At 50.7% G+C, this 27,934-nt stretch overlaps 1 protein-coding gene and 1 long non-coding RNA gene across 3 annotated transcripts in view; one reads left to right on the top strand and one right to left on the bottom strand.

Moving 5' to 3' along the window:
• Positions 1 to 2,426: 2,426 nt before the first annotated feature.
• CEACAM1 (CEA cell adhesion molecule 1) lies at positions 2,427 to 19,256 on the top strand. Of its 2 annotated transcripts, XM_008249692.4 has the most exons (9): positions 2,427 to 2,616; positions 3,516 to 3,872; positions 8,912 to 9,193; positions 9,549 to 9,803; positions 11,234 to 11,509; positions 14,396 to 14,522; positions 15,205 to 15,257; positions 15,866 to 15,897; positions 17,604 to 19,256. In XM_008249692.4, exons 1-9 carry the CDS (start codon positions 2,553 to 2,555, stop codon positions 17,712 to 17,714), a joined length of 1,557 nt encoding a protein of 518 aa, XP_008247914.4. In that variant the 5' UTR covers positions 2,427 to 2,552; the 3' UTR covers positions 17,715 to 19,256. The 2 variants fall into 2 exon arrangements, with proteins under 2 accessions (XP_008247914.4, XP_017193737.2); XM_017338248.3 differs by lacking the exon at positions 15,205 to 15,257.
• LOC138846443 (uncharacterized) overlaps positions 6,215 to 27,934 on the bottom strand; it is a 56,491-nt gene continuing 34,771 nt past the window's right edge. The window contains exon 2 of the long non-coding RNA XR_011383927.1: positions 6,215 to 6,435. This is a non-coding gene — a long non-coding RNA (uncharacterized lncRNA). The remainder of the gene's footprint in view (positions 6,436 to 27,934) is intronic.

Below are 27,934 nucleotides of genomic sequence, written 5' to 3'. Positions count from 1 at the left end.
CCTGTGCAGAATGACTGAATAAAACAAGCGGCCTGACACGGCGCCTCTGCCGTCTGCACTTTCCGCACTAGCCACCAGGGGGCGGCAATGTCCCACAGCCTGAAGCCTCAGTAGGGCCCATGGTCTGGTCCTTCTCCAGCCAGAGCTGCCCCACAGATTCTGTCAGCTCCTCCTTCCAGCCAGTGTCTGCCACCACACCCTCCTTCCCAGGAGACATCCGCTCAGCTTCAGGTCTCACCAAAAGGACCCAGAAGTGCTCCCTGCGATGCCCAGAGCAGCTCGATGGCCAGTTACTGTCCCCTCCAATTTGGCCCTCTTCTGTCACGGTTAACCACAGCTTCCATGATGTTCACCCAGTGCCCGTCTCCCCGAACAAGGGAGACTCCACGAGGCCAGAGATCACATCTCTCCTGCTCTCCGTGGGACACCCAGGGCCCGGCCCAAGGTCTGACATAACAAATCCGTCACAAACACTCATAAAATGGAAGGGGAACTCAGAGCAGAAGCACATCACCTCCATGTGACCCCTGAGGTCAGGGCATGGCCCTGTGGGCGCAGGGGCACTGGCCTCAGCCTAGGGGGAGGCCAGCAAGGGCCTGTGGCTGTCCTAGGGACAGGCTTTCACTCAGCATGGCTGGGGTGGCAGGGACCTCCTTACAGTGAGGGGTCGGAACCCAGCCTGTTCCCAGAATGCTGGCACCCCTCCCCCCAAAGGGCCTGCCACACCCTGGATGGATTTACACTGGGGAAGGAGTGGGCCCCATCTGACCACAAAGGAAGTCAGGGGGTGAGACCCCAGCCCCGAGGGTCTCAGCTCTGTGGAGACACCTGGCTATGGTCCTCTACAGACGTGCCCGCAGCCCAGGGAGTCCTGTGGAACTAGCACAATCTCCCACGCGGGACAGGACAGGGTAACCCAGGATCTGCTGTAGATTCCATCTCACAGGGGCTGAGGGGCCCCGAGTCCCCCCTCGCCTACTGGAGGAATCCACGGATGCCCTGGCTGAGTCGCCAGGTTGGAGCCGCTCCGGTTCCAGATCTGTGGGGAGGCCTGGAGCAGACGACAGAGACACAGATGGCCCTGAGGCCACAGCCAGGACTGTGACGGAGGAAACACAGAGCATCCCGGGGCTCAGCTCCAAGATCAGGGCCTCCTCCTTCAAGCGTCGAGAGTCACTTCTGAGCCTTCCCTTGAAAGCTCGGGGACAGACAGCTCCATCCCAGAACATCCCTGGGAGGACCGTTCTGATACTGGACCTCACATCCTCTGGACAACTCCCATCCTCCCCCTGGGCTCACCCTGCACTGGCATGGAGTCCAAAAGCTCAGGAACACGCAGTCAACAGGGCCCTGGGTGACTCGACCCTGCCCCCTGGAAGTCATAGCCCACCGCTGTCCAGGGATCAGAGGCAGCCCTTAGCGTCTCTGGTGTAGCCCCTGACATTGTCTGCAGGTCTCCTCATGCCCACCAGAGGGCAGCATCAGGATGCACAGACCACATTCAGGAAATTAATCCCCTGAGACCCACCCTGGCTTTGACTCTGGAGGTGGACATGGAGCCCACTCCCATCCGTGGCTCCAACAGACCCTCAGGGTCCCTCCCATATGGCCGCTGTGTCCCACTCACTCCTTCCTATCCTCTGGGGACCCTGCTGTGCCAGGAGTCCCTGTGCAGCCCCCACTCCCTCTAGGTACCGCCCACGGGCAGGGTAACTCCAGGGGAATCATCTGGGACTGGACAGCCAGGGAGGACATGGACAGTCTTGAGCTACAGCTCAACCAACACACGGCGGGGGTGGGGGTGGGGCTCCTGAAACCTACGGGAGACAACAGGGCCTGCGTCCACCCAACACCTTCTACTCAGTCACCTCTTCCCAGGACAGGGGGGACGCCTGCCACTGCATACCCAGAGCTGCAGTTCCTCCCGAGACACCTGCTCCTGGGTCCTGTCCCCGGGTCAGAGGCCAGCTGAGGACACCGAGATGGGCGGCACGTCCCCCTCGCTGGTCATCATGCAGGTGGCTCCTTTCCAGCTCCCAGAGTAAATCGCACTTTCCCAGAGCATTTGAGGACACAGGGAAGACCCTGATGCCCAGCTGCAGCTATGTCACCAAGAGAAGTAACCCAGCAAGTCTGGGGACCCAGGGGCTTTCTGCGTGGTGCTGGGAGACCAGACCCAAAACCTGGTGTCCAGACCCAAAACCTGGTGCTGGGTGACCAGACCCAAAACCTGCAGAGGTTAAGTGGTGGGTTGTTCTCTCTGAGGTCAGGGGACCCCGGCATCCTTGCTTGTCAAAGTGTGATCTGGGGAACCCAAACAGAGGGAAAGGGGAAGAGACAGGGAGGCGGGACTGAGAGGGGAGGGGACAGGGAGGTCTCCTGGGCAGAGACCCCGCCCCCAGCCCACGTGACCCTGGCAAGTGCCCCTGTCCCCAGAGGAGGCTCAGGGCAGAGGGAGGGAGGCCGGCAGAGCTGTGAGCAGCAGAGCTTGGGAGCATTTCTGGAGCCAAAGCTCCTCTCCAAGAGGCAGGGCAGAGCGGGCAGTGGACACCATGGAGCCCTCCTCGGCCCCTCCACGCAGAACACGCGTCCCCCCGCTGGGGCTCCTGCTGGCAGGTGAGAGGGCGCGACTCCCTGGAGTGGGAGCTCAGGGAGAGGCTGGGGGCTCTGGGCAGGACAGAGCTCTGAGAGGGGACACGGGGCTTCCCTTTGGAGCTGGGGAGGGGAGGGGGGACCTCAGCCACAGGGAATGCAGCGAAGTGGGACTGGGAAGGGGCAGGAGAGCCCTTGCTTCTGTTTCCCTGGTTAATCATCACTGCCCACCTCATTTTGAAAGGCGGTGGTAACAACGGTTTCGGAGAGACGCTCCGAATAAAAGCACGCTGAGGTGTTAAACGTCATCCTCGGCCACCAGCCCCAGAAGCTGACAAATTCACACCCAGACGTGCAGGGCTCTGGGCACAGTGGTCACCTCACCCCAGGTGTGTGCAGCCTGTTCCGGGCACGGGGCTGCTGCTCATGTCAGACACAGCCCTGACCTCACGGAGCTCCCACCCCACTGGGGAGGAGACAGACAAGCAGACATCTAGACGGTGGGGCCAGATGTTGACAGGAGCCATGGGGGAACCAGAGCAGGGGACGGTCAGAGTGATGACCCAGTCTCCAGAGGAGCTGGCCAGGGAAGGGGGCTCCCAGGACGCCCCTGACTGTGGGCAGGGGCCCAGGAGCAGACCCAAAGAAGGTGACAGGTTCAGAGGCACTGAAGGGATGGAGGTCACGCTGCTGGCCTTGACCCAGTAGGAGGCACAGCAGACAAATACACACACACACATAGACACACACACACAAACACATATGCTATCCATAAATACGCACACTTATACACACAAATATATACACACATACATACATCCCAAAGCTGAGGAGTGAAGAGACCTGCTCAGGAGCCAGGGCCCCATCTTTCCACCCAACATGTAGGTCCCCCTATTACCTGATTTCTCCCTCCTCCCTCCCAGTCTCACTGCTAACTGCCTGGATCCCGCCCACCGTGGCCCAGTTCACTGTGGAACCTGTGCCGCCCAATGCTGCCGAAGGGATGGATGTCCTCTTTGTCCTCAATCTGACGTGGGATCCTCCAGTAACCCACTGGTTCAAGGGAGGAACAACGGACCAGAGCTCTCGTATTATAACATATGTGTCAAACACTGGAAGCAATATTACAGGGCCTGCATACCGTGGAGAGAGAATATTCCTCAACGGGTCCCTGCTGATGCAGAACGTCACCCAGGAGGACTCAGGACCCTACACTGTACGAGTCCTCAGTGAAGACTATCTTTCTGATTATGTAGCATCTGCACAGCTCCGCGTGTACCGTGAGTGCTTGCTCTGTGGGTGCTGGGTGTCGGGTGGCGTTAGTTCGACTTGACACACGCAGGATCGTGCCTCCCCCTCTGCATCACCTCCGGTGCTGGGGTTTGAGCATCCAGTGCAGGTCACATCTGGGAAGACAAATTCCAAAGATCGGGATCCTTTCCAGAACACAGACCCTGCGGGCTTTTGCTGAGAGGGACAGACGGGGTGGGGGAACTCAGAAGAGGGGCAGCAGTCGCAGTCTGGCCCCTGGCCCCTCCCCAGGAACAGGGCCCTGAGAACAGCCCTGCAGGACTTGGTCAGCCCGGTCCACGGGACCCCTGGGGTCCTCCCTGAGATGCTCAGCCCCGGGAAGTCCCACCCAGGCCCCTGACTCAGGTGACCCTGTGGATCCTGGCCAGGCCAGGTGTTGGCCTCCTGGGCAGGGCTGATGGGAGCAAGGATTCACAGTTGCCGGAGCCCTGTGGTCCCGTGGTCACCAGCAGGGCTCAGCCCCAAGAGCCCCCTGTGGGCAGGCAGAGCCAGGTCACTCCCCTGAGACAGCGTGGAGAGCACAGGGCACGGTTTCCCAGCCATTCGCTGACCACCCTGGGCACTTAGGGGCTCAGCAGGAAGGTCATGGGCATCAGGTTCAGGGGCTCTGGGAGGCAAATGTCAATAAATGCTGCTTACTCGGGCAGCTCCTCTGTGCCAAGCTGTAGGTAAGGTCCTCTGAGTTTTTTTTTTTTTTTTTTTTTTTTTTTTTTTTTTTTGACAGGCAGAGTGGACAGTGAGAGAGGAGAGAGAGACAGAAAGAAAGGTCTTCCTTTACCGTTGGTTCACCCTCCAATGGCCGCTGCGGCCGGCGCACTGCGCTGATCTGAAGCCAGGAGCCAGGTGCTTCTCCTGGTCTCCCATGCGGGTGCAGGGCCCAAGCACTTGGGCCATCCTCCACTGCACTCCTGGGCCACAGCCGAGAGCTGGCCTGGAAGAGGAGCAACCGGGACAGAATCCGGTGCCCTGACCGGGACTAGAACCCGGGGTGCCGGCACCACAGGCGGAGGATTAGCCTAATGAGCTGTGGCACTGGCCGGTCCTCTGAGTATTTTAAGATTAATTTACAGGGCCAGCGCCATGGCTCACTTGGCTAATCCGCCTGTGGCACTGGCACCCCAGGTTCTAGTCCCGGTTGGAGCGCCGGGTACTAGTCCTGATTGCTCCTCTTCCAGTCCAGCTCTCTGCTGTGGTCTGGGAGGGCAGTGGAGGATGGCCCAAGTACTTGGGTCCCTGCACCCGCATGGGAGACGGGGAGGAAGCACCTGGCTCCTGGCTTCAGATTGGCACAGTGCTGGCCGTGGCGGCCATTAGGGGAGTGAACCAACGGAAGGAAGACCTTTCTCTCTCTCTCTCACTGTCTATAACTCTCTCTGTGTCTCTCTCCCTCACTGTCTAACTCTGCCTGTCAAATACCATTTGCTATTTGTCCCATTAAGGGAATACAAGGAAATACATTTACTGAATCAGTGTCTTACAAACTGTGGTTGGGAGATCTGAGGCTTGTCCAGTTCTGTCTGTAGTTGCAGCCCTATTCCCCCTTACTAGGTATCTATGGACCAGAGATCTGAGTTGGTCCAGGGCTTTTCTTGTCGTTTGCTTTTTGTTTAACTGAGAGGCAGAGGGGCCAGCGCTATGGCATAGTAGGTTAAGTCTCTGCCTGCAGTGCTGGCATCCCATATGGGCGCTGGTTTGATTCCTGACTGCACCACTTCTGATCCCAGGCTATGGCCTGGGAAAGCAGCAGAAGATGCCCCAAGTGCTTGGGCCCTTGCACCTGTGGAGAGACCCAGACAGAAACTCCTGGCTCCTGGCTTTGGATTAGCTCAGCTCTGGCGGTTGCAGCCATTTGGGGAGTGAACCAGCAGATGGAAGACTTTCTCTCTCTCTCTCTCTCCTCCCACCCCCAAATAAATAAATCAATCTTTTTTTTTTAAAAAAATTGAGAGGCAGAGAGAGAGAGAGAGAGAGAGAGAGAGAGAGAAACAAGAGCACTAGCACTCCCATTTGTTGGTTCACTCTCCAAATGCCCACAACAGCCAGGGCCTGAAGCTAGGAGTTGAGAACTCAATCCAGGTCTCCCAACATGGAAAACCCAGTCACTTGAGCCACTGCTGCCTCCCAGGGTGAACATTAGCAGGAATCCGGAGTCAGGAGCCAAGCAGGGGACCAAATCCAGGCACTTCAGATTGAGGACGCAGATATCCCAAATAGTGTCTTAACTGCTAGGCAAGATGCCCACCCCAGAGTCATTATTTCTAGAATTCCACAGCTTGGAGGGACATGTTCTGGTGCGAGGAGAGGGAGCATAAAGATTTTATAGATTTTATTCTAGAACTGCGTCAACAAAGACTCAGTTCTGAGAATGTGCAGGCTCCCCCCTCAGGGTGAGCCACACCGCTCCTCAACGGACTTGAAGCCATCTGTGCCGGTTGATGCGTTGGTGTCACAAAGGGAAGGACTTTGCTTTCTCTCTCTTCATTCTTCATCCTGCAGCCAGCATGGGCCAAAGTGCACCTGATGCTCAAGGAGCTGTTTGATGAGGGAGGGAAGGAATGAAGTGTGAATGGATGAATGGTCATGGTAACTTCAGGGACTGCACCTGGGTGCAGAGGGCCAGGGGGTCTGGCCACACCTGCTCTCTGTCCCTCTGACCACTTGACCCTACAGCTGCCCTGGGAGCTGAGTCTCATGTGACTCTGGGGCTGCTCACCATTTTCAGGGCTCCCTGGACCTGTTTCTGGGGCATCCATGAGCCCTGGGTCCTGGGGGGGGGGTCCCTGCACCCTCATTGTTCCCTGCTCTGGGCATTTCAGTCTCTATCCATTCCTCCATGTCTCTCCTGTCCACACCCACCCGTTAGTTCCAGTGGGGACAGCCCCCACCCTGCACAAAGTCCTCCACCCTAACCTTTCCTATACACTTCCTGCCAGTGACTTGTGTTCTCGTCCTGCTAACACCAGAGCCAGGTCCACCCTCCTGGGCAATAATACAGGGCACAGAAAGCAGCCGAGGCAGCTGCCCCTGTGGGGACACATCATGAGCTCATGTTCCCTGGTCACCAGGAGAAGCTCCATCTGTGTCCCCATCCAGGACCATCTCCCTCTGTGACACCAACGGGCCCCATGGCAGGGATGAGTGATTCCTCCATCTACTCTGTACACCAACCCAACCAGGGGATCAGAGACAGAGGACAGGTCTATGAGCCCTAAAGCCCACCCCTCATTCTACCCACTTGTCTCTTGACCCCTGGCATGGGGCTTATGTGCCTCCAGTGGTTCCTAGTACCTTCCCCAAGGGGGAGAAGACCAGTGTCATCCCATGGGCTTATTGCCCATTCCACAAACACCTGTGACCTCATGGTGACACCATTATCACGAGGTTGCTTCCCACAGATGGAGAGATGCAGGAGACACTGTGGTTTTACTCGGACTCTGCCCACTTCGGAACCATTTGATGAAAGTCTACTATGATGCCTGAGGCTGAGAGAAGAAAAGCAGCCTCTTCCGTGTCTGAGTTGGGCTCCTCACCCCTTCCCTGACTCTCTGCAGCTTAGGACACAGGGCTCTTGTACACTTACTAACACAGCACTGATGTAGCATTGTCTCTCCCTCTGCATAAAAACACCTCGCAAGTCCCCTCTGACCACTTCTGTCCTCCTACCAGGGCTCACCGTTTTTCTGGCTCTAGGGAGTCACTGGTTTCAAACTGACTTTAGCATTTTCCTCTTATCACAGTGTGATCCTTGCTGGACTTCAGGGGTTGCCTAAGAACGTATCATGTTCCCTAGAGAAATATCTTTTTTTTTTTTTGACAGAGTTAGACAGTGAGAGAGAGAGAGAGAGACAGAGAGAAAGGTCTTCCTTCCGTTGGTTCACCTCCCAAATGGCTGCTACGGCTGGCGCACTGCACCGATCCGAAGCCAGGAGCCAGGTGCTTCCTCCTGGTCTCCCATGCGGGTGCAGGGCCCAAACACTTGGGCCATCCTCCACTGCCTTCCCGGGCCACAGCAGAGAGCTGGACTGGAAGAGGGGAAACCGGGACAGTACCCGGCGCTCGTTTGGGATGCCGGCACCGCAGGCGGAGGATTAACCAAGTGAGTCACAGTGCCGGCCCCGAGAAATATCTTTTTTTAAGCAACTGTCCCTAGATGCATTAATAACAATTTTTCTCATATGGAAAAATTTAACTTCTATTTTCGATCCACCAAACACACGGAAGGGCAGGTTTTCAGCCAGTCTCTGATCCCCTCCCCATTCCATCAGCCACGCTTTGTGCACTTTGCAAAATCCATGTGTAATTTCAGGGAAGTCCTACATAGTCCTCGCTGCTCTGTGCAGTAAAGGAAGGGACGCTAAAGACCAAGACAGAGAGTATAGTCATGCTCCAAAGCCAACCAACCCCTGCCTCTCTCCCTCACTCAAACTAGATCATTCCTTGAACTCTATCTTTTAGAAGTTAATTAGCTCATGTCAATAGCCACCAAACGCCTGGGCAGAACTGGAGCCCCACAGCCCACTAAACTGGCCACCTGGCTTGCTCCTGTTCAACTCCCATCCCTGCATGACCCACCTATCTGCAGAATGTTCCTGAAAAGGAAAGCCTCAGAGAAACCCATCTGGGCTGGGCAATGAGGGTCACGCCGCTGGGCCAGGTAGGCAGCTGATCAGCAAGGACTGAGTGAGGCACTGGAGTAGGGAGGGGGTAGTTTCCAACTCCAGATCCTCGGTCTGCTTAATTCACACCTGACAAAGTCTGTGCTTCTCCTGGGCACAGAGCAGATGGGTCTCACCTTCTCTGAGCACCCAGGTCACCATGTAGCTCTGTCTCTGTCTCTCTCTGTCTCTCTCTCTCTCTCTCTCTCTCTCACACACACACACACACACACACACACACACCTGCCTGGTTCTTTTAAGGACTCAGGTTGGCTGGGAGGTGAGAGATGCCAACAAAGGCAGGAGGGATCAAAGGCACCGCCCAGGGTGATCGTCTCTCTGTTCCTGCACAGCAAAATTACCTGAGCCCCACATCACGAGCAACCAGTCCCAGTCCGTGGAAGACGAGGACTCTGTGGCATTCACCTGTGAACCTGAGATTCAGAACATAACCTATCTGTGGTGGATAAATGGTCAGAGGCTCCTGGAGACAACGGACAGGCTGCAGCTGTCCCTGGACAACAGGACTCTCACTGTGCTCAGCATCACACGGAATGACACAGGACCCTACGAGTGTGGAGTCAGTAACCCAGGGAACACCATCCGCAGTGACCCATTAACCATGAACGTTTCCTGTGAGTAATGTCTTCTTCCACGCCCGGGCTGCCAGCCCCAATCCACACGGCCAGAGGCCAGGCCACTCAGCCCCTCCCAGATCCAAGAACAAGGACTCTCGCTCCTGGACATCCAGGCTGGCCATGATATCCTGTCCCAGGCAGATATGGACAGGTTTAGCCTTGAGCTGAAAATGGGGGTGGGGGGCTGTCCCTGTCACCCACCTGTGATGGAGAAACAGGTGAACGTTGCAGATTCAGGCTCAGTGGGTACTGGGGTTGTGGTGGGATGCGCTCAGAGGAACACCTTCTACAGACCGGGGGCATCCTCTCCCCAATGATGACGACCTATGTGGCTCTACTCTGTTTGCTCCAGATGGCCCGGATGCCCCCACCATTTCCCCCCCAGACTTGTATTACTGTTCAGGGGCAAAACTCAGCCTCTTCTGCCACGCGGTCTCTGACCCGCCTGCACAGTATTCCTGGCTTGTCGATGGAAGGCTCCAGCAATCCACACAAGAACTCCTAATCTCCAACGTCTCTGTGAATGATAGTGGGTCCTACACCTGCCACGCCCATAACTCCATCACTGGCCTCAACAGGACCGCTGTTGAGAACATCACGGTCTTTGGTAAGTACGCCCTGCAGCATTGCCACCAGGCCTGAGGATGGCGGGGGAGGCGGGGGGGGGGGTATCCAGTTTGTAGAAAAGAGACTGGAAGAAGTCATTTCCCAGTCTGTGTCCATGGGTACAGGCCATGGAGCCCCAGGGCTCCCCTGAGCTCTCCCTCTCTGCCTCTGAAACTCTCCTCCTCTGGGTATCCAGTTTGTACAAAAGAGACTGGAAGAAGTCATTTCCCAGTCTGTGTCCATGGGTACAGGCCATGGAGCCCCAGGGCTCCCCTGAGCTCTCCCTCTCTGCCTCTGAAACTCTCCTCCTCTGGGTATCCAGTTTGTAGAAAAGAGACTGGAAGAAGTCATTTCCCAGTCTGTGTCCGTGGGTACAGGCCATGGAGCCCCAGGGCTCCCCTGAGCTCTCCCTCTCTGCCTCTGAAACTCTCCTCCTCTGGCTTCCCTGACTTCTCATGGCTGACCTTGGTTCAACCTGGAATGGGGGAGGGGCTTCTCCCAGCCCCAGAGAGGCCCATGTCATGGGAGGGGCTTCACAGAGGAGGGGGGAAGGGTCCTCAAGGCCAAGCTGCTTCTTTCTGTCATGAACTCGTCTCTTCCTGTCTCCTTGGTGTTCTTTTACCTCCTGCATGAGCTACAGGGAACACAGGAGGCTTTGAAATATTCTAAGACGGGGGTTAAGCCGTTCAGAGCTCTGATCCCTGCTCTGCCTCTTCTCTCCCTAACTTATTAAAGGAAAAGAAACATCTTCCCCCTGCATATAAATCCACAGTACTAGGGAGGGGCCTGATCTTTTTTAAATAAAATATGATTTATTTATTTATTTGAAAGGCAGACTGACAGAGGAAGGCACACACACACACACACAGGGGCGGGGGGAGAGAGAGAAAGAAAGAGAGAGAGAATCTTCCATCTGCTGATGTACTGCCTAAATGGCTGCAACAGCCAGGACTGGGCCAGGCTGAAGCCAAGCCTGGAGCTCCATCTGGGTCTCCCACATGGGTGCAGGGGCCCAAGCACTCGGGCCATCTTTTGCTACTTTCCCAGGTGCATTAGCAGGGAAGCTGGGTGGGAAGTGAACAGTGGTGGCTTCGCCTGCTGTGCCATGATGCTAGCCCCAGACCTGATCTTGTATAGTCACAGGAAGTTCTAGGAAAATTCACACAAAAGTCCTTGGACAAACATTCTACTTGACAATGATATTGCTGGAAGCTATGGGCTAAGCTTCCAGTGTACACTACGGGGATGTCCAGGGAACTGGTCAGGGGTCAGTCATCCCCCTGAATAGACACCCCTGCAGAGAGCCCAGGCGTCCTCCAGGTCACGTTCACACGCTCATTGTGTGCCCTGAGAGCTGGCTGAGACCTCTGAGAAACAAGGGTCCCAGGCCTCAGACCCACTCTCAGCCAGGCCCCTCCTCTGTTTCCACAGGGCCAGTGGCACAGCCGTCCATCCACGTCATCAACACCACAGTCTTAGAAAGGGACCGCCTGGTCCTGACCTGCCTCACAGATGATGCTGGAATATCCATCCGGTGGACCTTCAACAGCCAGAGTCTGAACCTCACGGCGAGGACGCGCCTGTCCCAGGACAACAGCACCCTGGACATATACCCTGTCATGAAGGTGGATGAAGGGGAGTACCAGTGCGAGGCCTTCCACCTGAACTGCTCCAGCAAGAGTGACCCCCTCTGGATGACTGTGAAAGGTATGTGATCCCCCAGTCCCTCCGACATCTCACTGGGGGGATTATTCCAACAATGGTGTGCAAAAATGGATAAAAGTCACAGGGGACAGAAAATCAAGAGAACATTACAGTTAAGACACCTGCTCTGAATCAAATACACTTAGCTTCTTATCCTGAGTCTGGCATTTCCTATGGGACCTTCCAGATTCCTTTTTGTTTTGCTTTGTTTTTCAGTCATCCTAGTGGGTGGAAGGTGGTATATCACTGTGATTTTGACATGTATACCCCTAAGATTAGTGAGATTGAGCATCTTTTCATGTGCTTATTGACCATTTGTATATTTTCATTGGAGAAATGCCTGTTCAAGTCCTTTGGTCATTTTTTAAATTAGGTTGTTTGTTTTAATTAGGTTGTTTTGTTTTTTTGAGTTCTTCAAATGATTTGGACATTAATCCTTCATCAGGAATATGATTTACAAATATTACAAATATTGTGCCCTTTGATGCACAAAAGTTTTTAATTATCACGAAGCCCAATTTATCTTTTTTTTTCTTTTGCTGCCTCTGCTTTTGCAGTCATAGCCAAAAGTCATTGCCAAATCCAATATCCTGATGATTTTACCCTACATTTTCTTCTAAGAGTTGCATATTTTAGCTCTTATGTTGAGGTCTGATCCATTTTGAGTTATTTTTGTATATGGTATTTTTTTATTATAAAGATTTGTTTATTTATTTGAAAGTCAGAGTTACACACAGAGAGAATGAGAGGCAGAGAGAGACAGAGAGAGAGAGGTCTTCCATCTGTGGGTTCACTCCCCAATTAGCCACAATGGCCGGAGCTGCGCCGATCCGAAGCCAGGAGCCAGGAGCTTCTTCCGTGTTTCCCATGCGGGTGCAGTGGCCCAAGGACTTGGGCCATCCTCTACTGCTTTCCCAGGCTATAGTAGAGAGCTGGATCGGAAATGGAGCAGCCAGGACTCGAACCGGCGTCCCTGAGGGATGCTGACGCTTCAGGCCAGGGCGTTAACCCACTGCGCCACAGCGCCAGCCCCATGTCTATGGTATTAAGTAAAGATTCAGCTTCCTTCTTTTGCGTGGATACCCACTACCACTACTAAGCTGAACAACGTGGTGAAGCAGGCATCCTTGTATTCCTGATCTTAGAGGGGACGTGTTCAGTCTTTCTCCACTGAGCATATTAGCTGTAGGCTTTTCATAGATTGTCTTTATAATGATGGGGTAGTTTCTCTTATTCCTAGCATGAGCATTTATATCATCAAAGAATGTTGAATTTTATCAAACGGTTTTACTGATTCAATCTCCTCACTAATTATAGATATATATTTTCTATTTATTCATGATTCCATTTCGATAGATTGTGTTTCTAGGAATTTGTCCATTTCATCTGGTTTATCCCATGTGCTGGCACTGTTATCCACAGTATTCTTATAATCCCTGTTGCTTCTGTAGAATTGGTAATAAGGTCCACACTTTCATTTCTGACTTTGTAATTGAAGTCTTTCTCTCTTTTTTTTCTCAATCTTTTTGAAGTTTCTCAATACTGCCAATCTTTTCTGAAGAAATGTTTCATCCATTTTCTCTTTTTTAAAACCTCTAATCACCATTATTTTCTTCCTTCAGCTAGTTTTGAGTTTAGGCTGTCCTTTTTTAATCCATTTATTGTAAGAGTAGGACGTTGATTTGAGAACTTTCTTTTTTCATGTTATAAATCTACTGCACAAGATCCTTAACTGCTGTGAACCTCGGATTCCTCAGTTAAAAACTGCAGTAAGAGAACCTGCTTAGTGGTATTGTTTTAAATGTAATACTCAATTAAACAATTGATTAAACAATTAAATAAATTGTTTTAATGTAATAATCAATTAAACCTTCAGCAAAATGCACACACAGGGAAACATTCCCTAGATATTAGCTTCTGTTATTACCACTGTTACCACCAGCCTTGGAGTCAGGTAGTCCTACACCCACCTCTTCCTAGCCATGTCTTTGGGAAATTTCTGTTTGCTACTCTAAGCCTTGGTTTTTTTTTTGTTTTGGTCTGTAAAGCAGAAACAATGTCTACACTGTGTATCTGACAGGGTTATTGTTTGGATCATATGAGATATATGAAAAGTATCCAGCACAGATCAAGTAGGTAGTCAGTACCCATAACAGCAGCCAAAAGCAGCATTAATTACCAGCCTTAACTGACTGGTGAGGGCTAAGCCCCAGATGGCTGCAAAAGAAATAAGGAAAAATATGCAACAGGTGTTACTTAAGGGGTGAGGAGCATTACACAAAAAGTCATTGGCACACAGGTATTGACAAATACGAGAGGTTAAAAGAGCTAAATACAAAGTTTCAAGCCTGGGATTTTGTTTCTTTGTTTTGATTTTTTTTCTTAATTAAAAAATTATTTTCGGCCAGCGCCGCGGCTCACTAGGCTAATCCTCCACCTGTGGCGCCAGCACACCGGGTTCTAGTCCCAGTTGGGGCTCCGGATTCTGGCCCGGGAGTGCAGTGGAGGATGGCCCAAGTGCTTGGGCCCTGCACCCGCATGGGAGACCAGGAGGAAGCACCTGGCTCCTAGCTTCGGATCGGTGCAGCGCCAGCTGTGGCAGCCATTTGGAGGGTGAACCAACGGGAAAAGGAAGACCTTTCTCTCTGTCTCTCTCTCTCACTGTCTAACTGCCTGCCTGCCTGCCTGTCAAAAAAAAAAAAAAAAAAAAGAGAGAGAGAGGAATCAATTGCAAGGATGTGGTAGATTGATTCTCAGCGCAGAAAACGCCGTCTGAAGGAACACACAGAGGCTGCTTCGTGCTCAGAGCTGTTGCTCAGGGCGCCCCCACTGTAGAATAACTTCAAATTTCACCTTCACTCCTTCTCTCTTTTTTTTCTTCTGTGACAGATAATCCAGAGCCAGAAGGCCCTGGCCTCCTGCCTGGGGCCATTGCCGGCATCATCATCGGGGTCGTGGCTGGGGTGGCTCTGATAGCAGTCCTGGCCTATTTTCTGTACTGCAGCAAGATTGGCAGGTATGATGCCTATTCCTTGTGTTCCGTTTTCTCCAAGGCAGACTGCCACGCTTGGGAGAGCAAAAGGACTTCTTCACCGGTGTCTTGGGGCCTGGGTCTCCCTCGCCTCCTTCCTAAACACCTGCTTCTTGGCAGTGATTCCTGCAGGTGTCTCTCACTTGGTCTTCGTGGTCACTGCACCCAGCTGTCTCTTAGACGTGATTTTTCCCATTCCCACGTGGTTCGGAGGAACAGAGACAATTACGCGGCTCTGTCCCCTGGTCAGGGAAGGAAAGCAGCAGCAGGAGCAAGTGGGCCATATGCTCTGCTGACCAGCGCAGCAGGAGGAGGGAGGGACAGGACAGGGAGAGAGCCTCAAAGACAGCAGGAACAACCAAAGTTTTCTTGTTCAATAAAGAGAGTGAGGGAAAACAAACAGAACTGCTTCTGGAAAACAAAATGGGAAACACCTAAGGGCAGAAGCAGTTAAGAAGGAACGGCCCTAAGCGTGAACACCCAGCCACCAGGAAAGGAGCAAACACTAGAAGGGGCCGTGGTTAGACTGGCAGACGAGGTCCCGAGAGGAAAGGCAGGGCCAGCCACAGCAAGCATGAACCAGGAGAACTGAGGAGCTGTCTGCTGACCGTGTCCTTCCTAACCCTGTGCTTGGGAACAGCAGTCACAGTGTCTGATGTTTATTTAGGGCAAGCGACCAGCGCCATCTCACAGAGTACAAACCCTCAGCCTCCAACCACAGTAAGTACAGTCACTCCCCCTAGTGAGAACTGGGATGTGCCCATCCTGGCAGGGAATCCTAGATTCCCAAACCACTGGCTACCTTCTGAATTCCTGCAGCGGGGTCTCCACACCCGCCGTGAGCTGGCATAGGTCCTCACGCCCTTCCTAGGACACAGCCCCAGGAGAGGAGCTCACTCCACCTAGGCCAGGCAGAGGCCTGAGAAGACCACATGTTTCCAGGAGCCACTTCCTCACCCTTACTGCTTCCCCTCCTGCCTCTGTCACGGATGTGGGCGCTCTGCCTCAGTGAGGGGCTCTGTCTCCTGCTGCTCTGGGTGCTGTGGGCCTCCCTGCCCCTCCCTGCCGCCGCGGCCTGTTGCTGAGAAACCATCTGGGCAAAAATCAAGGCCTTGCAAGCTGTTAGACATCTTCAGAAGTGGACTGAGGCCTCCTGTGGCTCTGCCTCTGCCCTCTGCTGCCGTTAGTGTGCCGGGTCTGCCCCCCCCCAACTCCCCCGGGGATGGATCCCGGGCCACCTCCCCTCCCCCGCCTTCAGCCAGAAATCCCAAGGCCTTAAGTCAGCTTTGCACTTCCGTGGAGTAACAGCTCTTCTGTTGCCTCCTCAGGTCAGGGCCGCTCTGACAGCTCTCCTGAACAGGTAAGCACAGCCACTCTCACCGGCTCATCGTCTCACGGGAAGTCTCTGGGTAGAACGGGTAATTCTTGAAGACACGAATGCCAGATCAAGTCCTTGGTCAAATTCCTCAATGCAGCAGCAAGCAGAGAAGTGCTGGTTAATCACTCCCATGAGTCTACCTCACAGCAAGAATGTGCACTTTGGAATTCCCCCCATCCTGTGTTTGAATCCTGGCTGTCGCTCATTTTAACTCTGTGGCCCTGGGCAAGCAGCTTGACCTCTTTGAGCCTCAACTTTCTCATCTTTAAAATGGGCACTCTGCCTACTTCAAAGAGAAGCTGAAGGGATTAAATGAGATAAGTCTAAAGCACTCAGCACAGTCTGATCCTTCTCTCAGCTGTCAAAGAGATCATTCCCGGGGCCAGTGTTGTGGTGTAACGGGTTAAGCCGCCGCCTACAATGCTGGCATCCCGTATGGGTGCCAGTTTGAGTCCTGGATGCTCCCCTTCTTTTTAATTTTTTTAAAAGATTTATTTATTTTATTTGAAAGTCAGAGTTACACAGAGAGAGAAGGAGAGGCAGAGAGAGAGAGAGAAAGAGAGGTTTTCCATCTGCTGGTTCACTCCCCAATTGGCTGCAATGGCCAGAACTGCACTGATCCAAAGCCAGAAGGTTCTTCCGGGTCTCCCATGTGGGTGCAGGGGCCCAAGGACTTGGGCCATCCTCTACTGCTTTCCCAGGCCATAGCAGAGAGCTGGATTGGAAGTGGAGCAGCTGGAACTTGAACCAGCGCCCATATGGGATGCTGGCGCTGCAAACAGCAGGTTTACCCACCACACCACAGAGTCAGTCCCCAGAATTTTCTTACTTAACCTTTTAGTAGAGCACAAATATATACTGAAAACTACTTAAATCATAAGTTTACTTTCACAATGTATAAGTAATTTTTTTAAAATACTTATTTATCTGAGAAGTAGAGTTACAGAGAGAAGGAAAGACAGAGAAAGGTCTTCCATCTGCTAGTTCACTCCCCAAATGGTTGCAATAGCCAGAGCTGGGTCGATCTGAAGCCAGGAGCCAGGAGCCAGGAGCTCTTCCTGGTCGCCCATGCCAGCGCAGGGGCCGAAGGACTTGGGTCATCTTCCACTGCTTTCCCAGGCCATAGCAGAGAGAAGACTGGAAGCAGAATAGCCAGGACTTGGAACCGGCGCCGACATGGGATACTGGTGCAACAGGTGGCGGCTTTACCCACTACACCACAGTGCCAGCCCCTTTCACAATGTGTAAATTTCGCAAGTTGAACATACCGAGGTAATGCAGTACCCAAGTTCAGAAACACTACATGATCATCCCCCAAACAACAAACCCTTCCAGTCACTTCCCTCCAAGGAGTAGCCATTGCCCTCAGGATAGTGCTGTGGGCTGCTTTTCACTCTTATGCAAGGGAATAATAACACAGCACATCCATATATATGTCTGACTTCTTTCTCTCCTTCAACAGTTTTGTGAAATTCATCCACATTGTTGTATGTATCATTGTTGTATCATCGTATTTCACTGTATGAACGCCGTAACGATCAGTGCATTAGGCAGGGAATGGGTGACCAAAGCCCTTCTCCAAAGCTAAACATTTCCAAGAGGTGATGGCACCTGGTGCTGAACCACACGGGGCAGGGAGGCCCTGACCTGCGGCACTGATTTAATTGATTGCTGCCCGTGCTTTGCAGATTGATGAAGTCACATATTCCTCCCTGATTTTCAACGCCCAGCAACCAACGCCAGCATCCTTATCCCCAAGAGTCACGGAAACGGTTTATTCAGAAGTAAAGAAGAAGTAAAGCCACTTGTCCTGCTCACTCCACTGCTGATATCCTGGGTGTCTCCTGCATCACCAGCAGCCTCTTTACCCTCAGGGGGAAAGGGAAGGAGCCCCCATCCCCCACCCCACCCCTTCACAGCCCCGCCCTTCAGTGTCAACAGGTGGAAAGGCACATCCGGGAGTCGGTAGGGAACCTAATCTTCCTTGGCACTGAAACTGGCAAAGCCGACTTTGGGAGAGCGTTGCCAGGGCCTCCCGTCCCCTTTCCCGCCTCCCTGCTCAGAGCCCATTGTTGCTTCCCACTCAGTCCTGTCCTATCAGAGTTTAACTTGGATTTGCTTGAGGATGTGTCCTTTTTCCCTGAAGTACGGTGCCAGAAGAGAGAGAGAGAGAAAGTAAAACCAGTACTGGTTTCTTCTCTCTCCAAAAGATCAGGGCCCGAGTACCTGGCTGCTTAATTAGAATACCACCTAAGTCTTTGGCAAGTCTTGTCTCCAGAGAACCCGCTAGAAGCAAACTGGGAAAACTATTTGCCAAGTTTCATAGCTGATTTCCTAATGGAAAATACAAAAGTACACGTGCCTCTTGATATCTTTACAGGTATTAAGTGCCCAGAAAGGGAGCGATTACCGCTTTAGGGGGAGGATTGGTTTTAAATAGACTTAATCTACTAGGAACTTGGGAAAAGAATCAGAGAGCTACTGCCAGATTACTTAAATTGTTGTTAAAGAATGAACAGTTTGGGGTATTGGCCTTTCCTCTTTCCTGTGACATTCATTCTCATTTTGTAACTGCTTATTTCTGGGAAAGAGTGAGTTATGCAAGCCAGCCTGACTGCCTTAGGTGAAAGAAGCCACCAAGCCCCTCGGGTCCCCTTGGCCAGCAGATTCTCCCAGCTCTTTTTTTTCCCCAGGGCTCCACATAGAAAAGAAGAAGTTTTCCTTACCCGTGGCGAGACACGGACCTGACTCAGTTTTTAAGCTTGTCAGGCCAGTGGTCAGCAGCCACCACCCCAGCCCATATTTCTGCCCAAGTCACCTTCTCAGGAAACCTTGGCCTCGGCTGGGGTGTGAGGGGTCGCTGTTACCCATGGATGCATTGTTTACAGCCAGAAGCTGCACTGGTGCTGATACTCCTTGGGAAATGAGCACTGTCAGGCAGTGGGGATTACAACTTGGCCCTGAGCTTGGTGTCCGTGAATTCCAGTGTGTTTTAGGAATAAAAATTTTTTATAAAAAGGCAGGAGGAGAGGCCAAACACACTTCTCAGGCAGGCTTCTGCTCCATAGGTGAGATCTATTTGTGGCTAGTAAGAGAAAGGCTTTATTCCATATTGACTACTTTATCTCATGCCATGCCTAAGAAATCTCCTCATGAGAATTAGCCGGAAGTTCTCCACACTCAGGTACCTCTTTCAGGGTTTCCTGACCCTGACATGTACTGTAAATATCTCCTTCATCCTTGCTATGTTGAGTTTTTAATTTCACCTGGCTAAGGCCACTTGGGAATTATTTATAAAATTTGTTCAATATTTATAATAAAAATTATATATCAGACATCAACATGCTGCCTCATGACTGACACTCCTTTAGATAATGTCTTCTTTATGGTGTTGGCACTGTGGTTAAACCACTGCCTGCAGCGCTGGCACCCTCTATGGGTACTGGTTCATCCTAAGTCCCGGCTGCTCCACTTCCGATCCAGCTCCCTGTTAATGCACCTGTGAAAGCAGTGGAAGATGCCCCAAGCGCTTGGGCCCCTGCACCCACATGGGAGACCTGGAAGAATCTCCTGGCTCCTGGCTTTGGCCTGGCCCAGCCCCAACTGATGGGGCCATCTGGGGAATGAACTGGTGGAGAGAGGAAGATCTCTGTCTCTCACTCTCTGTCTCTTCCCCTCTCTTTGTAACTCTGCCCTTTCAAACAAAATAAATAAATCTTTTATTTTTAAAAAAGAAGACGATGTGTTCTTTTCAGGCAGAAGAAAAGAAAATACTCAATGGGGAGTCTAAGTAAGCCTATTTCTAAATCTACAGAGCTTTGATCTGGAGTCAGAGAATCAACTAGGCTCGCTTGCACCCCTGTTCAACAAAATGACTGCATCTGGGAGCACTTCCTTGCTGGAAAGAACTGCTCTGGGAAAGATGATTTTGTGAGCTCTTTCTTAGGGACCAGTAACACTTCCCGCACAGTGGCTCCAGGGCAAGCAGCTGTGGCAGTGCAGCTTCTGTTACCGGTTTCCACAGGCTCGGGCACACGGAAATCTTCCTAAGACCCTCTGTTCCATCCTTGTCGCCAGTTCCTCTTTTTCTATCCTTTCGGAGGGCCAGATCTCTTTCTCCCTTATGAACTCCACCGAGAGTTGACCTGTGATCCCAACCCCTTCACTTCCACACAACTGAGGTCCAGCTGCTGGCTTTGTTCCTGCTCACCTATTTCTGCCCCGGCAGTAGCCTCTTCACACCCCAGACCGCTGGCAGCGGCAGAAAATCAGTACCCACCTCTTGGCCAAACTCAAAGGTATTTTCATTGTCCTTACACTACGCTTCTACATCTAAGACCACAGACAATTTTATCCCTCCAGGGTGTTCTGCTTCCGTCCCCTGTCTACGCATTGGGCCCCACACCGGAGTTAGTACTCAGACCCTCCCTGTCCTCCCCCACCCCACCCTCTGTCCTCAAAGGCCTGTGTGTGGAATGCATCTGCATCTGCAGCCCCTACTACTTCCCAGCACTCCTGGCACCTGCACCCACACGCTTCCTGAGACTGCTCCTCAGTGAAGGTGCCCCCTCCAAGCGCACGCGTTTCTCACAGTGAGCACCTCAAGTTCTCCCCGGCCTCTGTGCTGATTCAACGCATTATCAAAGGTTGACGGTCATTTATTTACTTCTTTTTTTATTAACATTCTTCCATTTTTTCCTTCCCTCTACTCCCATAAACTCCCATAAACTAACCCAGGCCTTCGACAACCGCTCCAAGCATCGTTTAACTTCTTGTCTCCTGGGCCGGCGCAGTGGCTAATCCTCCGCCTTGCGGCGCCGGCACACCGGGTTCTGTCCCGGTCGGGAGCTGGATTCTGTCCCGGTTGCCCCTCTTCCAGGCCAGCTCTCTGCTGTGGCCAGGGAGTGCAGTGGAGGATGGCCCAAGTACTTGGGCCCTGCACCCCATGGGAGACCAGGAGAAGCACCTGGCTCCTGCCATCGGATCAGCGTGGTGCGCCGCCCGCAGCCCGCCGCCCGCGGCGGCCATTGGAAGGTGAACCAACGGCAAAGGAAGACCTTTCTTTCTGTCTCTCTCTCTCACTGTCCACTCTGTCTGTCAAAAAATTAAAAAAATAAATAAAAAAAATAACTTCTTGTCTCCAGTCTCTCTACTGAGGTCTTCCTGGCATACTGCATCTTCCTAAAAACTCCTCCACTCTCCTACTCAGGAGTCACCAGTGCCCTATTCAGATTTCTTCTCTTTACCATCTTGCTTGCTTTTTTTAGTCACCACTCCCTAACAATTCTTCCATTCTAATTAGATTCGTCTCCCTACACATCCTTGCACCTCTAACCCATAGAAACATATAATTTTTGGTCCCAATGCTATGTATAAAAATGAATACCAGGGGCTGACGCTGTGGTGCAGTAGGTTAATCTTCCATCTGTGGTGCCAGCATCCCATATAAGCGTTGGTTCTAGTCCTGGCTGCTCCTCTTCCGATTCAGCTCTCTGCTATGGTTTGGGAAAGCAGTAGAAGATGGCCCATGTGTTTGGGCCCTTGCAACCACGTGGGAGACCCGTAAGAAGCTCCTGGCTCCTGGCTTCAGATCAGCTCAGCTCCGGCCACTGTGGCCATTTGGGGAGCAAACCAGCGGAAGGAAGACCTTTCTCTCTGTGTCACCCTCTCACTGTCTGTAACTCTACCTCTCAAATAAATAAATAAAATCTTAAAAAAAAAAAAAAAGAATACCAACCAGGGTCATCTTCTTGCATTATCTGTACTTTGGAGAGAACGACACCTTCCTGACAAGCAACTTTTGACCTCATGAAAGACAAGGATTGTAGCATTAACGTTTGAAGCTGAGACTCAGAACACAAACTTCATGTGATTGAGTCTTCCTGGTGATCAATCCACACGCTCATGAAAGATGCAGGAATGAGGCAGGCAGGGTCCTCATCCCAGTGGGCATAAAGCCCAAGAGAGAAGATAAGACACGGGAACAATAATATAAAACAGGGACACAGGCTTCGAGAGAAACCTATTGGAAAACGTGACTACAGTGGAATCACTGGAAAATCTATTAGCGGAACAACTGATGCCCAAACCCTACTCTTGAGGTCCAATTTGATAGGTCTGAGGCATTGGTAAACCTTCCCAGGTGTTTCTGACACGCGGCCAGGCTGGAGATGTCCTGATACAACAGTCAGGTGTGTTAGGTAAGGGTGTGCAGAATTACCAGGGGGACTTTTCCACTGTGGCATAAGCCTCTGCACCAGCCCTGGAGAAGCACACACAGTGTGTCTGCAATGAGATTTGGGCTCATATATTCTGAAAAGTTCCCAAGTGATTCTCATACGTATTCTTTTTTTTTTTTAAGATTTTTATTTATTTATTTGACAGGTAGAGTTACAGACAGTGTGAGAGAGAGACAGAGAGAAAGGTCTTCCTTCCGTTGGTTCACCCCTCAAATGGCCGCTACGGCCAGTGCTATGCCCATATGGGGATGCCAGTGCTGCAGGCGGAGGGTTAACCAAGTGAGCCACAGCGCCAGCCCCAAGAAAAATAAATCTTAAAAAAATTATAAACAATCTCACTCTAAGATATTTATGCAAGAGGAATGAAAACAGATATCCACACAGAGTTGTACAGAAATGTTCATAGCAGCATTATTCACGATACCCCAAATGAGGAAATAAACCAAATGCCCATCAACAGATGAATGGATACACAAATCATGGTAAAAGTCACAGGCTGGACTTCCGAGATTGCGCAGTGGGGGCTCTGCGGGACCCTTGGGCCTGGGCTGGGAGGGGGCGACGCTGAAATGGGGACAGCAGCTGCAGAAGCGGATCGCACTCTGTGGGCAATCCTGAATCTGAAGTGACAGAGGAGCTTCTGTTCGAGCTTTCCCACCAGGCTGGGCGAGTAATAAAGGTAAAAATTCCAAAAAAAAAAAAAAGGATGGTAAACCAAAGCAGTTCACATTTGTAAATTTCAAGTATGAGGTGTCTGTTCCTTATGCAATAAATCTACTTAATGGAATCAAACTTTTTGGAAGGCCAACCAAAACTCAGCTTTGACCAGGAAGTGGTCATGCCTCACAGGATGTCAGTTTGTCATATCTCCAGCATCACGTTGGGAATTCAAGCCTTACTGGGGCCCGTGCCTTGGCGCAGTAGGTTAATCCTCCACCTGTGGTGCTGGCATCCCATATGGGCGCCGGTTCTAGTCCCAGCTGCTCCACTTCCTATCCAGCTCTCTGCTGTGGCCTGGGATAGCAGTGGAAGATGGCTCAAGTGCTTGGGCCCCTGCACCCATGTGGGAGACCAGGAAGAAGCTCCTGGCTCCTGGCTTCGGATGGGCTCAGGACCAGCTGTTGTGGCCATTTGGGCAGTGAACCACGGAAGGAAGACCTCTCTCTCTGTCTCTCCCTCTCACTGTCTATAACTCTACCTCTCAAATAAATAAGTAAAATCTTTTTAAAAAATTTAACAAATTTATATCTCATAGTTCTAGAGATCCAAGATTGAAGTGGCAGCAGATTGGGTTTCTTCGAGGACTCGCTCCTGGGCTCACAGATTGCTTCCCTCTTGCTGCGTCTTCACACAGTCTTTTCTCTGTGCCTACACATCCCTGGTGTTTCTCTGAGTTCAAATTTCCTCCTCTTTCTAAAACAAACTTTTTTTAAATAAAGATTTATTTATTTATTTGAAAGGCAGAGTTACAGAGAGAGAGAGGGAAGAATGGGGAAAGAGGGAAAGAGACAGAGAGAGAGAGAGAGAGAGAGAGAGAGAGAGAGATCTTCTATCCTCTGGTTCATTCTCCAAATGGTCACAACAGCCAGGGCTGGGACAGGCCAAAACCAGGAGCCTGGAACTCCTTGTGGGTCTCCCATGGGTTTCAGGGGTCCAAGCACTTGGGTTGTCTTCTGCTGCCTTCCCAGGTGCATTAGCAGGGAGCTGGATCAGAAGCAGAGCAGCCGGGAGCTGAACCTGTGCTCCTTGGGATGCCAGCATCCCAAGCAGCAGCTTAATCAACAACTCTGGCTCCTAAAAAACTTTTAAAATTAATTTATTTTCATTTTATTTGAAAGAGAGAGAGATACAGATAGAGGGAAATCTTCTATCTGCCAGTTTACTCCTCAAGTGCCCCCATCACCCAGGGCTAGGGCAGGCTTAAGTCAGAAGCCCAGAACTCAACCCAGGTCTCCCACGTGGGTGGCAGGGATCTAGTCCCGGAGTCATCACCCACTACCTCCCAGGGTGCACATTAGCAGGAACCTGGATCAGAAGCAGAGGAGCCATAACTGAAACCAAGCATTCAGTGTGGGCCGTGGTATCTTAACTGCTGCACCAAATGCCCACGCTCCAAATTTCCTCTTCTTATAAAGATACCAAATCATATTGATTAGGGCCAACCTAATTGCTTGTTTTAACTTACTCACCTTTAAAGCCCCTACCTCCAAATACAGCCACGTTCTGAGGGACTGGAAGTTGGGGTTCCACATAAGAATTCTGAGGAAACACAGTTCGGCCTGTGACAGAGGTCAAGACAGGCAAAAAGCAGAAACTAGAGAGCAAGGACTCACTTCTCCCTCCCTTCTAAATGTCTGAGTCACAGATGCACCTTGCGACCTTAGCGATGTCCACACACAATGACAGTAGCAAGCGTCTAGGTAAATCTTTGAAAATCTAAAGTTATCAGAGGTTAAAAGGCACCCCAATAAACCAAGCAAAAATCAACCAGAGCTTTTAATAGATTTCTGATGATTTATTCATTCAATAAACTGTTTTTAAGAACTTATCCGCATGTTACACACTAAGCTTGGTGTTGAGTAGAACATGAAGATTAACAAATAAAGTGTTTTTGATTTGGATCCTCATTCAAACAATCCTACCATTTATGAATGAAGGGAGAAAAGAACAAACGAAGCAATGGAAGAGAACTAAATAATAAGAAAAAAGAGGAAGGAAAGCAAGAATAATGTGAAATAACTGCAGGAATGTGATCACTGGTTGCATATTTAACAACATTAAGGATGCACTAATTTTTCGATGTGATTAATGGTGTTGTAGTTATGTTTTTTGTGTTTAAAGATTTTATTTATTTATTTGAGAGTTAGAGTTACAGACAGTGAGAGGAAAAGACAGAGAGAAAGGTCTTCCATTGCTGATGCACTCCCCAAATGGCCACAATAGCTGGTCCTGAGCCCATCCGAAGCCAGGAGCCAGGAGCTTCTTCCTGGTCTCCCACATGGGTGCAGGGGCCCAAGGACTTAGGCCATCCTCTACTGCTTTCCCAGGCCATAGCAGAGAGCTGGATAGGAAGAGGAGCAGCCGGGACTAGAAGTGGTGCCCATATGGGATGCCGGCAGGCGCAGGGTTAACTACTACGCCACAGTGCCATCCCCAGTTATTTTATTTTTTTAAAGATCCCTTATATTTTAGGAGTACAGTGGAAATGTCTACAAATGAAATAATTTGTAACAAAATAATCCATGCTTGGAGAGGGGGATACAAAATAAATGGGCGTTTACATGAACAAGATTGTCCTGAAATGAGTTGCTGGAGCTGGATGATGAGTACCTTCATTACGTTATTGGCTCTACTTTGGTAACTATTTGAAAATTTCCAAGAAAATAAAAAATTCTTCGCTCTCCAGAAGTTTATAACACAAGGAATCAGATATTCCAACAAATAAAATAGAATTCAGTTAAACAAAATATTCACAACATGCTAGGCAAGCTCCAAGTGAGATGGGATAGAAGCAAGACTCATAAAACCCAGCCCCTTCCAACCTGACATGGATCCATCTCCCAGACTATATATCCACCTACTTCAAACCTATCAGGAGCAAGGAGTGCTCACACCCTCAGCACAAAAGTCTCTTTACTGCCCCTTTAGGGACTTCCCCAATCCGAATAGCCTATTGCCACCGATATGTGACCTTCCTGGTTAGGTGGTAGTGAGCAACACTGCCATTTTCAGCATGTCACGTGCAAAAGAAGAAACCACACCTGGCACAGAACACCTAGCTGGGGGCCACCTGCCGAGGGGGGACCGCACACCTCCCCACCTGATAAAAACTCCTGCCCAGCTCCCCACATTGAGCCGGTTGGCACAACTTCCCTCTTCCCACTGCGCTGTCTCCCTTGTGCTCAAGTACAAGCTCCCAGGAATCTTTGGCTTTCATATTGGCCTCTTGGCAATTTCTACTACAAGGCAGTCAAAGGGCAGTATCACAAGAACAGTGAATTGCCCTGGGGCAGGCAAAAGCACTCAGAGAAGATGTTGAAGAAACTCCCTTTGACGGAAGAAGACTCAGGTCAAAGGGCATGGGGTCAAAGGCACACGGACATGAAGTGGCCGAGTTTCTACACACAACCTACGGGAGGCTGTGTTAGTTAAGAACATTTGAGGGTGCTTTTAGACGTTCATGGAAAATGAAATTAAAGGATAAATTTACTTAGTCTCCAAAAAATTTTGAAGTCCATGCATAAAAGGGGCTTGAGAGAGATTCTGGAAAATGTACATTATTGAAAAAAAAAAAAACTATAGAGGCGCATGGTGGATGCAGCAGTTAAGCCGCTGCTTGGACACCTGTATCCCACACTGGAGTCCCTGAGTTTGAGTCCCGGCTCCGCTTCTCACTCCAGCGTCTTGATCATGTGCACCCTGGGAGGGAGCAGGTGGTAGTTCAAGTACTTAGCTCCCTGCCACCCTTGTGGGAGACCTGGATTGAGACTCCTGGCTTTGGTCTGGCCCAGCCCTGGCTGTGGTGGTCATTTGGGTCATGAACCAACAGATAGGAGATCTGTCTGCCTTACAAATAAAATTTTAAACAATAACAATTTAAAAAAAAATAGTGTACATGGACTTTAAAATTTTTGCACCAAAATAAATTTACCTTTTAATTCCATTTCCCCATTAACTTTTTTTTTCATAGGTTCCAGAGCCAGACCACCTGTGCTGGAGATTCTGCTGCTGAGTCCCAGCTGGGAGATCTCAGAGACGGTGTAATGTCTCTGTGCCTCAGGTTCTTCTCCTATAAAACAGGGATTCTTACAATGTGTACTTCACCAGGCTGGTGTTGGGGGCCTGTGAGTCCCTCCACATGTGAGACTCTTACAAGACAGTGAGTGAACCATGAATGTCAGTGGTCACAACAGTAGCTGTACCCCAGCCCATGGCACAGCACCACACATTTTGACAACCCCATCTAATCTCTGTTTGTTGCTTGTCTCTCACCATAGTTTGAACATGATTTGACCACTGAACTCATGCAGAAATTTAAATCCCAGAGTTGTAAGTTAATGGTAGTAACAGGGTGGCAATTTAATCCAGTTATGGTGTTTGGTGTGAGAGGTAAATGAATTACATTGGGTCATCAGGTGGAGCTCTGGTGATTACATCCTCGTGGCTCTGTAAGGACTACATAGACACTGACAGGTGCAAGAATGTCATCACCAGCACCAGTAGGCCTTGCCCGATCTTGGACTGTGAACCTTCAAAATTGTGAATCTTTCCTCTTTATAAGTTAGTAACCTCAGCGAAAGCTCTGGCTCCTATGGAGGTGGCAGATAGTATTTGGCTAAACCATGAAGTCAAATCGGCTATGACGGTCCTAGCAGCAGCAATAGCTAAGGCAGTGGCAGAAGGTTTAATAACTGCCAGGAAACAGGCTTAACAAGGGAGGAGAGCCAGAGAAGTGGCAGGGAAGTCATAGGTTAGAACACATTTGTGAACTCAGCCGGGCACAGCTGCAACGAAGGAGACATGTTTTAGACAATACTCATGCATATGGGCAAAAGAACTCAAAGACCATATTTGTAACTAATTGTGTAACAGATCCTTTTAGTTTCTGTTTGGTGGAAAGTGTAAAGCATTCCAGCAAAGGGTTTCAATGTAGTTTCTTTCTTTATTTTTTATTTTGCACCCATATTACTGATCGCTAAATGTAATAGTCTGACCATTAACACTGAACAAATGTGTCTAATAAGAAGAGTGGGGCCAGCACTGGTAGGCAGTTAAGCCTC

This window comes from Oryctolagus cuniculus, chromosome 18 (assembly GCF_964237555.1).
Source record: "Oryctolagus cuniculus chromosome 18, mOryCun1.1, whole genome shotgun sequence".
Taxonomy (NCBI): domain Eukaryota; kingdom Metazoa; phylum Chordata; class Mammalia; order Lagomorpha; family Leporidae; genus Oryctolagus; species Oryctolagus cuniculus.
Note: the sequence above shows the minus strand (reverse complement) of the source record. Positions and strands in the feature narration are given on the sequence as shown.

Excerpts from the sequence above, each read along its gene's own strand:
- CEACAM1 (XM_008249692.4), top strand. The coding sequence starts at position 2,553 with ATGGAGCCCTCCTCGGCCCCTCCACGCAGAACACGCGTCCCCCCGCTG. Across the intron at positions 2,617-3,515 it reads GCTGGGGCTCCTGCTGGCAG|TCTCACTGCTAACTGCCTGG; the intron begins GTGAGAGGGCGC and ends CCTCCCTCCCAG. Across the intron at positions 15,258-15,865 it reads ACCCTCAGCCTCCAACCACA|GTCAGGGCCGCTCTGACAGC; the intron begins GTAAGTACAGTC and ends TTGCCTCCTCAG.